The sequence below is a fragment of the Ranitomeya variabilis genome, chromosome 5, assembly GCF_051348905.1.
Source record: "Ranitomeya variabilis isolate aRanVar5 chromosome 5, aRanVar5.hap1, whole genome shotgun sequence".
Taxonomy (NCBI): Eukaryota; Metazoa; Chordata; class Amphibia; order Anura; family Dendrobatidae; genus Ranitomeya; species Ranitomeya variabilis.
Genome location: NC_135236.1, coordinates 217,985,817 through 218,001,046, shown reverse-complemented (window position 1 = coordinate 218,001,046; position 15,230 = coordinate 217,985,817). Strand labels below are relative to the sequence as shown.

The 15,230-nt window shown below is 39.2% G+C and overlaps 1 protein-coding gene across 1 annotated transcript in view; it reads left to right on the top strand.

The window, feature by feature from the left end:
* RFX7 (regulatory factor X7) overlaps positions 1-14,619 on the top strand; it is a 153,973-nt gene extending 139,354 nt beyond the window's left edge. Inside the window, exons 6-9 of the mRNA XM_077263805.1 lie at positions 1,367-1,451; positions 3,310-3,517; positions 7,879-8,174; positions 10,865-14,619. Of these exons, the coding sequence (XP_077119920.1) occupies positions 1,367-1,451; positions 3,310-3,517; positions 7,879-8,174; positions 10,865-14,104 (3,829 nt within the window). The 3' untranslated portion in view covers positions 14,105-14,619. The remainder of the gene's footprint in view (positions 1-1,366; positions 1,452-3,309; positions 3,518-7,878; positions 8,175-10,864) is intronic.
* Positions 14,620-15,230: the final 611 nt, after the last annotated feature.

Below are 15,230 nucleotides of genomic sequence, written 5' to 3'. Positions count from 1 at the left end.
CGTGCAGGTGTAGAGCAGGCTGTCTATGTTCGGGTATGTGATTACGGTGGGCTCACTGTGTAGTGAGCGCTGACTGTAACCACTCCCTGGACCCCCCGATGATTGGAATCGAACGGCTACAGGGAGAATATGACTTTTTCTCTTTGCAGCCGTTGCTCCAGTAAGCCATCTACCCAGGCTTCAAATGCTATGTGCCTGCCGATTAACCTTACATCTACAGGGAAATAGCCCTTCACAAGGTGACATCCCTTTTAATCGGAGTGTCCACTTAGATTGAAGAAAACTACCGTACCAGTGTTAGATTGAACAGGTCGTGTATTAAATGTTCATGTTCCAGCTTTTACAGTTCAATTCATCAAAGACCAGCCAAACAAAAACTGGGGCCTGTGCCACAGGTAGAATGTAACTTCAGTTCACTGTTTTTTTTTTTTCCTTGAGATTCGTGTACAGATTTATCAGTTGGGCTCTGACCTAGTTCATGGAGGTGGTACACCCCTTCTTTGGTGTCCAAATAACTCAGGAGTGGATATGGAATGGACTTGGGCAACCCCTTTAACCTCTTTTTTTGTGACATATGATGTAACTGTACTTTGTGATCTGAAAGGGGTTCCCGCATTGATGTACAGTTACGTCATGGCGACTATGCGGGCACATAACCTATGCCACATGATCACTGCAGGAAAGAAGATAGGATTTGTAAATTTCGTTGAAAAAATAAATAATTACTGCTAAACTTTTAACCGTTCTAACTTCCTAACCAAAAAAAAAATAATATATGTTTAAAAAGTGATGCTGACGTAAAGTAAATATGCTTTACATGTAATTTAATAGTTATTTTGGGAGGTATGACTACTTGTTTTCAGGACATAAAAATCCAAAGTTAAAAAATCTTACATATTTTCATAAATAAACGTTAATCATAATGACCTAAATTTACTACTATTATAAAATACACTGTGTCATGAAAAAACAATCTCTCAATCGGTGGGATTCATTGAAGTGTTCCAGTTATTAGCGCATAAAGTGACATTGGTCAGAATTGGAAAGATTGGTTTGGTCAGGAAGGTGAAAAAAGGCTTTTGTGGAAGGAGTGAAGGTTGCATTCACATATCATCACATTGTGGTGAAGCAAAAGCCTAGCACCTCTAGCGCATTCCAGGAATTATGGTAAAAACTGTTTGCATTGAGATTTTTGTTCTTCTGTTTAGGCAGCATTAATATGCACCAACCCCAGGAATTGGGGCATGATCTGCTATGTAATCACGTTGTATGATGGAATGGAGTGTTTTATATCTCAAATCTTATATTAACCCGATTTCTTTTTCTTGCATTGCTGTCTTTGGGAAGTTTACCTTAACAATATCACGTATTGCTACAGTGGATTGAGGAAGAAAGCCTTTGTGCACATGCCTTCTCTGCCTAACCTGGATTTCAACAAAACGGGAGATGGGGTAATAGTTGGATACGTCATGTTACTCAGGCTTATTGTTCTACTTGTCTGTTACAAATCAATATTTGTAGATGAAAAAAACAATTGTTACTTGATCAACAAAATTAAAAATAATATAAAACTTAATTTAATTATTCTTGTCTGACAGTCTAGTGTATGTATTACAAGAAGCAGGGACACCGATGGCAGTACTAGTAATCTATTCTACTTTTTTTTAGAGGTTTACACCTGTCCTCTTTCAGAATAGTGTACTATCCACGGAGTTCAGCTGGACACTCTGGGTGACCTATTGGCGCACAGTGGATGATGTAGTTGTCAGTTGTCCCTTTGGGCTTTGCTGTCCCTTAGATGTCCACAAGTAGATTTCGGCTCCACGAAGCCTCCAAAATTGTGCGCTCTTACTGTCTGAGTACCAGCTCATTAATTCTATGGGATAATATTTTCCAACATGTTACCCAGTGGAGCCTGTACAGCAGTACAGGGAGGCCATGTGATTCCTAATTGGGGGATGTAGGGAATAAAACCTGAGAGCATGTCCTTGCATGTTAAATTTCCCTTACAGAAATTTACTCAACTTCAAGCCACCCCATACACCTGACTGAAGTTTGTAATAAAAACAAAAAAATAATCTGTGCTACAGAAAAATCCAGTCTGCTGTCAGTCTGCCATATGTGAACATACCATAGCCTTGTCCTTTTTGGATGGTGCTGTTTTGTTACCTGTAGCAGTTTACATTGGGAGAATGGTTGTTCTGACATTCTAAATGCCTATGAGACTAGAACATTTGATAGTCTTCTACTTTCATCTTGTTAACCTTGTGAAACAACACACTTTGCTGGATTGTCATATGACCTATGACATCCCTATGGGTAAACTGCTTTTAAAAACAATGATAGGGAGAACATGGGATATTAGTATATTCTAAAATTGGTTTTACTATTTTTCATGTGATACTTGATTTTTTTTTATTTTTGTTTGTTAAATCTTTGAAACCCATGTTAATTTATTTTTTATGGTCAACGCCTATACATAAGGTTTGGTCCTGAAAACCTTGAAACACATTGCCACAATAAATCGCATTCATTCTTCACCTTTGTGTGTGATTGTACCTCCAGCAGTGCAGATTCAGAGTGACCGTATTCCTCATTTATTGCAACTTTTATATAGGTACCGTTTCACTTAAAGTATGTAGCACAGTTTTTCTCAACTCCAGTCCTCAAGACCCTACAACAGGTCATGTTTTCAGGATTTCCTTAGTATTGCACAGGTGATAATTTCATCACCTGCTCAAGCATTAATTCCATCGCCTATGCAATACTAAGGAAATCCTGAGAACATGACCTGTTGTGGGGTCTTGAGGACTGGAGTTGAGAACCACTGATCTAGCATGTTCAATTTCAGACTGCCAACTCTTTGTAAATGTGTTTAATTATTTATCTTGTAGCGACCTGAGGTGCTGGTTGGCCAGAGCTGCATTTGCAGTTTTCCACTCCAGAACTTCCAATTCTTGATGGGTTACTGACTGCAAAGTTTGCCTTTGTGATTTGTATTTTGGGAAGTGTGGTGATTGAACAGTGATCTTACGCAGGAAAAAAATAACCTTTCTCCATTATACAAGTTCAGCTAAGCTGTGAAGATGTGCCTGATTGTTCACTGTTCACAATGCCAACCAGCAGAACTGTGAATTCAATTCTGGCTATATAATAAAAACTGTAACTTAGTATCTGTGTAAGATGAGTAATGCAGCATGGTTACATAGGTAGCTCAGCTTTCAGTATAAGTATTTTACGTGTGGACATGCCCTTTAACATTCTATTTCTTGTAAATGGCTGCTGTTCTTACTCTGTTTTTGTTTTCAGCTGGATGGCATGGAAGTATCTGCTCAGCTGCAGAATGCTGATGAAGAGGTTGTGTCTGCTGCCTGTCGCCTTGTTTGTGAATGGGCTCAGAAGGTCCTTAGTCAGCCATTTGATTCAGTTTTGGATTTGGCTCGTTTTTTGGTCAAAAGCCATTACATTGGTACTAAATCAATGGCAGCATTGACTGTGATGGCTGGTGATTCAGCAGGTAATCATATGTTTATAATCCTCTGCGGATTTATTCATTTTTTTATTTTATTTTCAACAAATTCAGTAATAAAAAAAAATATAGTTTGTGGTACTCCACATAGCCTGTCACTCCTCTTGCTCTGGTTTTGTCTGGAATCCCTTATAAAACCTTTGCAAAAGATTTTGGCATTTGAGTTGTATGGCCAGTGCCTGACGTGGAGTGCCCCAATTCCTGGACAAAAAAAACCAGTAGCTTGGGAATTTGCCCTTCATCAAGCCGGGCAAAATATGTGACAATTATAGATGGGCCTATTTATGTAGGTAACCATTTCATCCATTATTAAATGCATGAGAGTTACAGAGAAAAATGTTTATGCAGCACCACCACAGGTGAATGGAAGTATTTCACAAATCAATGGGTTGCGTTGTTTCTGCAGGACATGTACCCTAGAGCGAGAGACGTTCTATGTAAGAGTTCTCCAATTTGAAGAAAGCCAGTTCATGTAAAATAATGCTTTTAACCTCCAGAAATGGGGTTAATATGCAGATTAATAGCGTTCTGACGCTGTGCGGCACGCTCACTGAGAGCTCTGCTGCCAGGAGGAAATTAACTTTATTCCTCCCGGCAGTGTTCTGCTTTCAGTCACATGGGTGGCGCCTGCATGGTTTCAGTCACCAATCTGTGTATAGAGAGCGGTGGCTGTAACCGCACCCCCGGCACTAATTGACAGCAGGCTCATCATTGGGGCCCGCTGTCAGTCAGGGCCGAGGGTCCAGTTACAGCCGCCGCTCTCTATGCACTGAGCGGTAACTGAATTCTACCCAGGGTGAATAAAGTTAATTTCCTCCTGGTAGCAGGGCTCTCAAATGCGGGTGCCGCACGGTGTCAAAACTGGATCAACTTGGGGATGAACTGTATATTTTGCAGCTTAATAGCATTATTTTACATCACCGGTTCCCTTTATGCATTTGCTGAAGACAAAAACGTGCTTGTCAGGAAAATACAGCTTAAAATGCGCTTGTTTTTGCCACATTTTGTACTTGCGCTTTCTTTCATGCTGCAGATTTGAAACTGCTTCAAGTCTTTTTGGAAAAAATGTGGAATGTGTGAGATTTCAGGGATCTGTTTGATTTGATGGTAGTAGGAAATTCTTCAGTTTTTGTGACAAAGCTGAGTGGAAAATACGTGACTAAAACGCACCTAGTATTTAACGTGTACACATGTCTTAATGATATGTGTACATGTTAAATAATTGCAGATATTTCTGCATCAAAAAGTGTCCCTTGGCAGGAAAAACACTGCATAAAAAAGTGCAATTTTGCTGAATTTTTGATGCATGTTTTTATATGCGTCATTAGATTGGGGGGAAAACTCTGAAAGAATTGAAATACTGTAGATTTGAAACTGCTTCAAATCTGCTAAGAAAAAATAAGCAACCTGTTCATGAGACTTAAAGAATTTCACTCACTCTAGTGTTTGTGACAAAACTGTGTGGAATAAACGCAGAAAATACTTAACGTGTACACATACCCTTAGGATAAGTTCACGTGCATAATTTTTGCAGCTTTTTTTTGTGTGTGGTCTTTTTAATACAATTTCAAGGCTGCTTTTTACAGTACAGCAGGAGATTTCCGACATCTCATGAACTTGTTTGGGTTTTTGTTTTTGTTTCACGACTCAATTTGAGAACTGCAGCGTTTTTGAAGCTTTCAGCATGTCAGTTCTGTCAGCGGTTTTTCCCGGGCCGTGGAGTCGGAGTCAGTGTCCATTTTGGTGGACTCTGTATAAAAGAGACCAACTCCTAAAAATAAATAAATATAAATATATATATATATATATATATATATATATATATATATATATATATATATATATATATATATATATATATATATATATATATATATATATATATATATATATACTCAAAATCAGTAGTAGCCCGCTCTATACAAATCCACAGTCCTTGCCCGATTTGGGTGACATTTGGCACTCCCCATAGCCCCCCCCTCCACCCCCAGGATCAGAATACTGCGCACATTACATCTCTTTAGCATCCCCCCTGTCATGACATTGGGGCCCCCGAAGTTAGGCCCTATACATATAATGGAGAAAGGTGAAAGTAAAAGTGCTGAGGGGAAAACAGCAGTTGTGACTGACAGGGACGGATTATAGTGACGGCGCCAGAGTCGCTGCTAAAGGGGCGCACCTTTACAACACCACACAAACCCCAGACCACTCTAGACACACACAACACAAACACCTCCCCATAAATAACACATGCACACCACACACACACACGCACGGACTACACACACTCAGATGGATGCACCCTACGCACAAGGACGAACATTACTGAGCAGCAATATTGGTCAGGCGAAAGATGCGTCATAGTAAGATTGTCATTATTGCTCACTATACAGGGAGCTTTCATCACTGAAGCTGCTGAGGTAAAGTGAAAGCTGAGCTCTGATTGGTTGCTATGGGCAACTAGACAACAACAATGTTACGACAAATTAGTAAATGCCAAAATAAAAAATTTAAGGTGGAAACATTTTTTTTTACTGTAGCATCTGAAAATGTCAATTTCAGGATGACACAGAAAATTTTACTTTAGCTACCATAATCAACAATGTAACATATTTTCCGCAAGCGAAGCCGCAGGTGTTCTACTAGTTTATAATAAATAGGATACAGTAGTACAATGCAGGATGTGCTGGAAAGGTTTCCATAAGAATTTGGGAAATTTATGAAAGGTCCTATAAATGGTGTTTTACCCTGCATTTTCTGTGAATAAAATGAACTTTATTAAACATGTCCTGTATACAATGCACACGTGATCCACACCCAAAAAAAAACCGCTGCAAAAAATGCAGCAGAGAATCACACGTTTTAGAAGTAATGTTTTTACTGCCAAGAAAATGCGTGGGAAATAATGGTGGACATATGGATGGCATATTTACTTTTAACCTTTAATTTATTAGGGATCCATAGGAGATCCACACACCTTGTTAAGTGTCTCCTCTTTACAATCTGCACCTTTATGCTCATCACATGCTCATACCCTGCATATAACATTTATGGCCTCCGTTTAATGCAGCCTTTAAACAGATGCCTCCAATGGGCACCCATAAGGTACAATTGTAAAGAACATATGCAATTTATTTATATCTATTTCCTGTTATATGGATGACTTTAGTGTTGGACTAACCCCATGGACATGCTTAAAAGTGGCTAGCATTTGCTATTGTTCTATATCCACTGCTCCCCCAAATAATCCATATTTTGAATTCTATTTTTTTAAATCCACCTTCCAGAGATGTTTTTTTTTTTTTATTTCTTTAGTGTCAATTTATATGTGCTGTACTAAAGGGGCGTAACACATACACATTTTGGGGGGTGTCTTTAGGCTGCTCTGCGTTATTACAATGTGAGCATCGCTCCTTTCTAAAGGCCATAAAAAGTAGCACCAAATACAAAGGCTCAGATCTCTACAACCATGTGGCGAATTAAAAAAAAAAATAGAATAATTGGGAGGAGCCGAAATAAAATAACAGCAAAAACTGTCCACTTTACCTTAGTGACAGCTTCTCCTTATGTGTATGTTAGGAGCTTTAATGCCGATGCTAAACATGATGTGAATGTAGCCTCTCTTACTGATTTGAAAGCAACTTTATTAGCTGAATTGATACATAATTTATCTTCTTGCCCAAAATATTTCTTAAACTGCTGCTCAGGCTTGTTGCATAGTGTGAATCTCGTATGAGAAAAGGCAGCACTCGAGTATTGCTCAAGATTATCCAGGTCGCATTTTGTTTGCTTCATCATCCCCTTTCATGGAACCTCGGCATAGCGCGGTCTACCCTTTTCCATGCTTGTTTGATGGTGCGTTCACATATAACAAATTTCTATAAGTTTTCAGTTGATCTGAATCCTTGTACAAATCCACAGAAAAGGTGAGAAGTGTAAGATTACTGGGGTCCCACAGCTGAAACAACCCTTGATCCCCAGGATGAGGCATCCAAGTTCTCCATCCACGCTCACTGTATGACTGCAGAGACAGGTTTGAATGTCGCTCGGTTGTTTCTTCTCTCATAGCCTTCCATAGACTTTGGAGCAGCAGGGTACATACTCCTCGCTGTGGAAGAGTGATGGACGCTGGGGGTCCCAATGATCTTGTATTCATCAAATCCACTGTGGATAGGTGATAAATGTTTGCTGGGAAACAAAAAGCAAAGCACACCATATGAACATAGTATAAATACACACTCCTAAATGTGTGATAACATACACTTGTACGTCTAGGGAACTGGAATGTAACCTCTTTTACCAGCTAATATCGTTATGTGTTATAACCAAGTGTCTGTCTCTTCTTGCAGGATTGAAAGGAATAACACAGACATCTGCATTTGTGCCTATGTCTGAAAGCAATGCTTTCCACCCCCAAGTGAAGACCCTGGCTTCCCCTGTAGATGCCAAGCAACAGCTGCAAAGGAAAATCCAGAAAAAGCAGCAAGAACAAAAGCTGCAGTCCCCTTTACCAGGAGAGCTGCAAATGAAAAAACAAGATGGGCCTGCACCCAATGGAATTACTAGTATTTGTAATGGAAGCCCTGCAATCCTTTCTCCTCAGCCTATTGGAATTGTTGTAGCCGCTGTTCCGAGCCCAATTCCGGTAATTTCCATGTATTGGCCAATGATCTAAAAGCAATTTTGCGATGTAAATTTGACATCTAGGTCTGCACTGTTCTTAGAGCCAATTCTGCTTTACAGTTACATTTTTAGTTGATTCCCCTTAGCGTTCTCTGCTGGATCTGGATCATTATATTTCTGGGAATTGTAGTCTTTACAAGAAGTACTACCCAGTGGTCTGATGCAGGGAAAGCTAAAGATAGACATACATTTATACTGACTTTTTTTTACATTTTTTTAAAGAAATTAAGTTAAAGTTGGATGGGCTCCTTGATTAGGGCCCTGTGAGTTAACGTTTAAATGAGGAGCTAGACAAGTGCCTACTTTCACCTAGGCACTGTCCTGACCCTTTATTTGCTCCTTAATCCATAAATGGCATTACTTGTCAAATTTGTCTTTATTCACAAATAACATTTTCAACCACTTTAACTTAAACGGCACGTGTCACAATCATTATTTTTGTATTAATAATCATTATTATGATTTATATAAATTTAAAACAAAATAAAATTTACTGTTTTAGCATTTTTTTTAAATTAACTTTTCTGCAGCTGCTAGTGCTGCTTCTTTTATTTGCTGGTTGTAAGTGTCAGAGCATGACGCTTGCACTCCACGTATATGGCAATAGTGGACTGCGGCCGGTGTCTTATTTAAAGGGAACCTGTCATTTAGAAAATGCAGGCATCTTGATCTAGAGTAAGGAGAGCAGAGCAGCTTCATATTCTGAAACGTTGTACCATACCTTGTAATTTAGTGGTCTAAATCTCTGGTCTTAGTGAATTTAGTAGGTGTTCCTATACGGTTATCCAAATTTGGTTCTGTCTGAAAATCCATACAGGGGGAGGTTGTACATCATTAAATGAGACCGCGTACTGGACTCTAAAAAACCAGAATGACCGGTTTAGAAAAATAAAATACATTAATAATATTTTCTGAATCTTTTCCAATAAAATGCTATTCCCGCTCAGTAACCCCTGCTCTATAACTTGCTGCATTTTTTATTGTGAAAGATTACCTTTAATCCCTTCTCGACTAGGCGAATTTTATGATTTGGCGTTTTTGTTGTTCCCTCCTCTTCTTTCAAGAGACATATATATTTTTTTTATTTTTCCATCGACATAACTGTATGATGGGGTTTTTTTTTGCAGGATGAGGTGCAGTTTTGAATGACGCCATTCATTTTACCATTCAGTGTACTTCAAAACAGGAAAAAAATGCCAAGTGCAATTGCGAAAAATAATGCTATTCTGCGGTTGTATTTTGGATTTCGGTTTTATGGCATATATTGCATAAAAAATACATGTCAACGTAATTCTGCAACTCAGTGCGTTGATAGCAATATATTTTTATTTAATCTGACAGTAATTTGAAAAAAAATATAAATAAAACTGCAGCTTTTATTGATTCCATTTTGGGGTTGATATGACGTTTTGATCGCTTATTGTTACATTTTTTGTGGCATTGCTGGGACGGAAAAAGGGAAATCTGATGTTTCAGTCTTTTTTCAAAAAAATGTTTACAGATTGGGTTAATTTTATATTTTGATCACTCTTTTACGGTCATGGTAATACAAAATGTTTGCTTTTTACGTTATTTTTACTTCCTCATTTTTAATGAGGGAAGAACGGAGTGATTCCAATTTATTTATTGTTTTTATAAACTATTTTCAACCTTTTTTTTTTTTTAGTACCCTTAGGAGGTTTGAACCTTTGATCGTCCAAAGGTTTATACTATATACTGTATCATTGCAGTATATAATAAAAATAACTTACTGTCTCCTATGAACACCTTTAACAGGCTGGTCTTCATAGTAGTACTGTAATGGCAGGCATGAGAGCCTTCACAGAGGCCCCTGGCTGTAATGGCATCCCATCGGCACCATACAATGGAACTGCATGCACCCCGATTTCTCAAGATTGAAAGCAGCTGTTAGTGGTTAACAGTAGCCGGCAAAGCTCAGCAATCATCTACCGACTCCTGAGCCTGCCTCAAAAACTTGGGAACTGACATTGGATGCAATCATATGTCAGTAAAGCGTTAAAAAAATAACTAAACTTTTTTTTTTTTTTTTTTTTTATGAATGGCATTACAAGTGAAGATAAGATTTTTGTTTTTTTATTATTAGTGTCACCTTTATGCTTGTGTTACAAGGAGGTAGGACAGCATTATCTCTGCTTTTGTAAGTGTGCAGTGTACAGAAGTTATCAATCAAGTTAGCCATTCACTCTTCTTGGAGCTAGTAGAAAAAGATCGTTTGAAATCATGTAATGGTCAGAAATAATGCTGCTCCACATTTAATCATATATAACGCTTAACCTGGAAAGTCACTAAAAGTTTAGCTATGTTTTAATAAATATTGGTATTCCACATAAAATACCAATTCCAGAGCAATCTTTTTTCCTAAATATAGAATTGTGTTTCCTCTGTGCTTGTTCCTTTTATCCCTCTTACAAATGTATGAATTGTCAAGTGAGCGTTAGTGTTCCCCTCAGATTCCGTCAGCCCTGATTGGACAGGGTCAGACTGTGTGAGGAGACCCCAACTGTCAAACCCAAGTTTAATAATGTTTACAAACACCTAGATATTTTGAAATGGTCAATACTGAGCACTTGGTTGCCTATAAAGCATTATCATAACTTCTTTCTACTAAACTATTACTTTTCTTTGTAACAGGTGCAAAGAACACGTCCACTTGTGACCTCGCCTAGTCCGATCGGATCCTCTGAAGGGAAGGTTCTACCGTTAAATGTTCAAGTAGTTACTCAGCACATGCAGTCTGTAAAGCAGTCACCAAAGACTCCCCAAAATATTCCAGCAAGTCCTGTTGGTGATCGATCTGCTAGACATCGCTACGCTCAGATTTTGCCTAAGCCAGCCAGTTCTAATCCTTTGACGATCCGTTCACCCACCACTGTGGTTATCACCAGTAGCCCAATTAAAAATGTGGTGCCAGCATCACATGTTAGCGCTTTGAATGTTGTGAAAATGACCACAATATCTCTTGCTCCAAGTAATGCTACTACTTCTGTGAAACAGACAACGCCTGTCAACAACAGTGGGAGTTTAACAGATGACAATAGAACTGTGCCACAAATCAAAAATGGCTCTGTAGTTTCTTTGCAATCTCCTGTACCTCGGATGAGTACCCCTGTGGCATCTTCAGTAGAGGTAAAAACTGAGCCTGAAATACTGACTGAAGAGAACCAAGTACAGTGCCAAGAGAACACGGATGGTTCCAAGTCTAGAAAAGCTACGCCTGTTATGTTACTTACACCCAAAGTTAGTCAGGATAAACAATCTCTAGATGCTACTCGTGACACTCAGACTGTTAAAGCCCTTGATCAAAGGGCAGAGGGAACAAGGACCAAATGTAAAAGTCGCTCATTTGAAGGCACTTCTGTTTCCTCAGCCAGCAGCAGTCAAGGTACTGTGACTCTGTGTGTTGCATCCCCAATTTTATTCAACAGTGGCCCCAGTCCAATCACTATACATGATCCTGCTGGAAGAGACAACAGATTGTCTAGTAAAAGTCCCAGGAAACGCTTAACTGCTACAGTGCAGGACTCGCAGATACCACCTGCAAAAAAATCCCTTATTGGTCAGCTCTCTTTAGCCACTTCAGAATGTCTGAGACCCGGAACGGTTAGTGGTGTTAAGAGAGTTCAGAAAGTACTGACATCGAAAAATGATCATGCAGTAAATGTTGTTTTAGTACCCAGTGGTGGCACAATGCAAGGAAATAGTGCAGAGATGGTAACAAATTTTTCCTTGAGCTGTGTTGAAAAGACCACTGATCCTCCCCAAGAGCTAATAGCCACATCCCAGGACATTAAAGTGAAACTAGAAGGTAGTGTGTTTAAATTTGTGAATGATTCAAAGTCCGCGATCCCCTTTGATCAAAACACTTGGCAGGAGATTGCTGAAAGTTCAAATTTCACATCGGGTGATTGTGAGCAGACTCAAACTATTGGTGTCCTGGATATACCAGGAACTTCTGGTGCTGATAACTTGCAAAAAACAGTGTGGGAACCTGTAGACTTTGAAGGACTACCACAAGACGCTTACAGCCAGCAACTTGAGGATTCATCTTTGAATCAGCTTCAAGCACATTCTAACCAGTTACCTCAGCGCTCTGATCTCACAGACGCTCCTACCACTGACAGTTTCTTTTCATTTGATGATGATCTCACACAAGATAGCATTGTTGAGGAGTTGGTACTTATGGAGGAGCAAATGTCAATGAATAATAACTCTCAGAATTATGGTAGTTTAGGAATGGTGCTCCAAAACCAAGCATCAGCTGCCCATGGTACACCAGTGCCCACACATTCAAATAGTGCCCACTTCTTTCATACAGTACATAGCTCTGTAACTCCAGTTCACACACCTACTCCAACACCCACTCCAACTTTGACTCCAACTCCTACTTCAGAGATGATTTCTGGCCCTCAAAGTTTGTCGAGAGAGAGCCCATGCTCCCGGTTAGCTCAGACAACACCTGTAGATAGTGCTTTGGGAAGTAGCCGGCATACCCCTGTTGGGACCCCACATTCTAACTGTAGCAGTAGTGTTCCTCCAAGCCCAGTTGAATGCAGGAATCCATTTGCTTTTACCCCTATAAACTCCAGCATCTCTTATCATGATGCTAGCATAGTCTCGAGTAGCCCTGTAAAGCCAATGCAGAGGCCCATGGCTACTCATCCAGACAAGACAAAGCTGGAATGGATGAATAATGGATACAGCTCTGTTGGTAATTCTTCCGTTTCCTCACATGGTATTCTTCCAAGTTATAAAGAGCTGGTAGAAGACAGTTTCAGAAAGCCACATGCTTTTGCTGTGCCAGGTCAGTCATATCAATCTCAGACGAGACATCATGACAATCACTTTGGACGTTTGACTCCTGTATCTCCAGTTCAGCATCAGCTGCCTTCATTAAGCACTACCAGCAAACAGGAGGGCTTTGCAGTTCCCGCTCCTCTAGACAACAAAGGAACGGGTGCTACTGGAAATGGTAATTTCAGGTGTCGTAGTGTCAGCCCAGCCGTTCATCGGCAACGCAATTTAAGTGGAAATACAAATTGCCCCATTTCAAATGCTTCTCGATCTAATGCGAGTCCTTTTGGATCCATAGTAACTGCAGAAGTTCAAAATATACTTGCAAATGTCCAGACAGACACCAGTGCCAACAGCATAGCGCAAAGAAGTCAGTCTGTCCCGTTAACTGTAATGATGCAGACCGCTTTTCCATCCCTACAGAAGCAAGCTAACACACAGAACATCACTCACGTTTTATTGAACAAACTGGATTCTGACCGTGATGATGCCGTGCGTGGGCTGGGAATAAACAATATGCCTTCTAACTATACTGCAAGAATGAATCTCACTCAGATTTTGGAAACATCTCCAATGTTTTCTGGTGCCAATCAACAAAATATGATGAATTCCAGCACTTCAGCTTATGAATTCCAAACGCCAGCTTACCTCACAAAGAACAGCAGTACTGATCCAATTGGTTTTACTACTGGAGACAACCAAGCACAATCTGAAATGGGAGAGCAGCAACTTGATTTCAACAGCACTGTTAAAGACCTGTTAGATGGGGAAAGCCTCCAAACCAACCAGCAACTTGTCGTTCAAGTGGCTTCAGATTTGAACAATGCCTCTGATTTCTCCAGCGACATCCGGTTGTCTTCTGACCTCTCAGGCAGCATTAATGATCTGAACACTTTAGATCCGAACTTGTTGTTTGATCCAGGGCGACAGCATGTACAGGACGATGAAGCTACACTGGAGGAGCTGAACAATGATCCTTTGTTCCAGCAGATCTGTAATGAATCTATTAACTCTATGACCTCCACTGGATTTGAATGGATAGAAAGTAAAGACCATCCTACAGTTGAAATGTTGGGTTAAACTTGTACTATAATGTAGCACACTGTATCAAACAAAAGGCAGACATTTGTATTTGTCTTAATGGAAGTGCCTCCCGCAGCAGAAACATTTATAATTACGAGATTTTCAAAAAGTTTGCTGCACAGGTTCTCTATATTTCATCTGTTCTTCACATGATAATTAATCTGCAGTGCATTGGGCAGTTAATGAGCCAGTATTAAGTCCATTTTTTTTGTTTTTGCTACACTAATTAAACCAGTATAACAGTTGTAGATAAACCTCGAACATGCTACTGCTGAGGTGCCCTATAATTCTTTTAACGGCAAAGGAAAACTGCCCATTTTGAAGACATGGAGACTTGAGTACCTATAAAAAAAAATACCATATCATTTGTGGCATATGTATTTTAAAGAAAAAAAAGTTATTTATTGCATTGAGGATAACTCCTTTTGAACAGCTGTAAATTAAGAAAATGCACTAAGATGTACATTTTTCATGTTTATTGTTATTTTAACACATGACCTCACATTATCTTTTATGCATTTTATTTTTTTTATCCGAGACATCCACATAAGCAAAAAAAAAAAAAGTGATTCTTCGGTGAAGGTATAAATGGTGTAGTTTGAAAGCATCTGGGAAGTATCCAGTCTCATTTGACAAGATACTTCCTCGGACTTCCCCTTTCAAGTGGAACCAATGTTAAGCTTTGAGATTTCTAATATTTGTACATATTAGAAACTGTGTCTTTGTCGCATGTGTTCAGTTACCCAGAAAAGTTACTAATGGACTACAAATAACATTTCATTTCTTACTCCTTTTTACGTAAGATGCTTGCATGCCGAGCAATGGCTATCCTACTTAGGGAGTAAAAAAAAGTTAATCCTGAACGCCAGATACTACATATAGGAAAAGTATTTCCTATGAAGATTTTATTTTGCATTTGTCACTTTCTTATCCCAACTATCCAAGATTGCTGTATGTTTGAGCAGCTTTCTTCTATTCATTTTATAACCAAACATGCCATTTGAAAGTAAGCTGATTTTTTCTTTTTTTTGTTGTTTCTTTTGCATGTTGAGGAATTTTAGCTCTGTGAACAAGCTTTGGGTAGGTTCATACTTCCACATACTATTGTTTTACCATTGGCGGC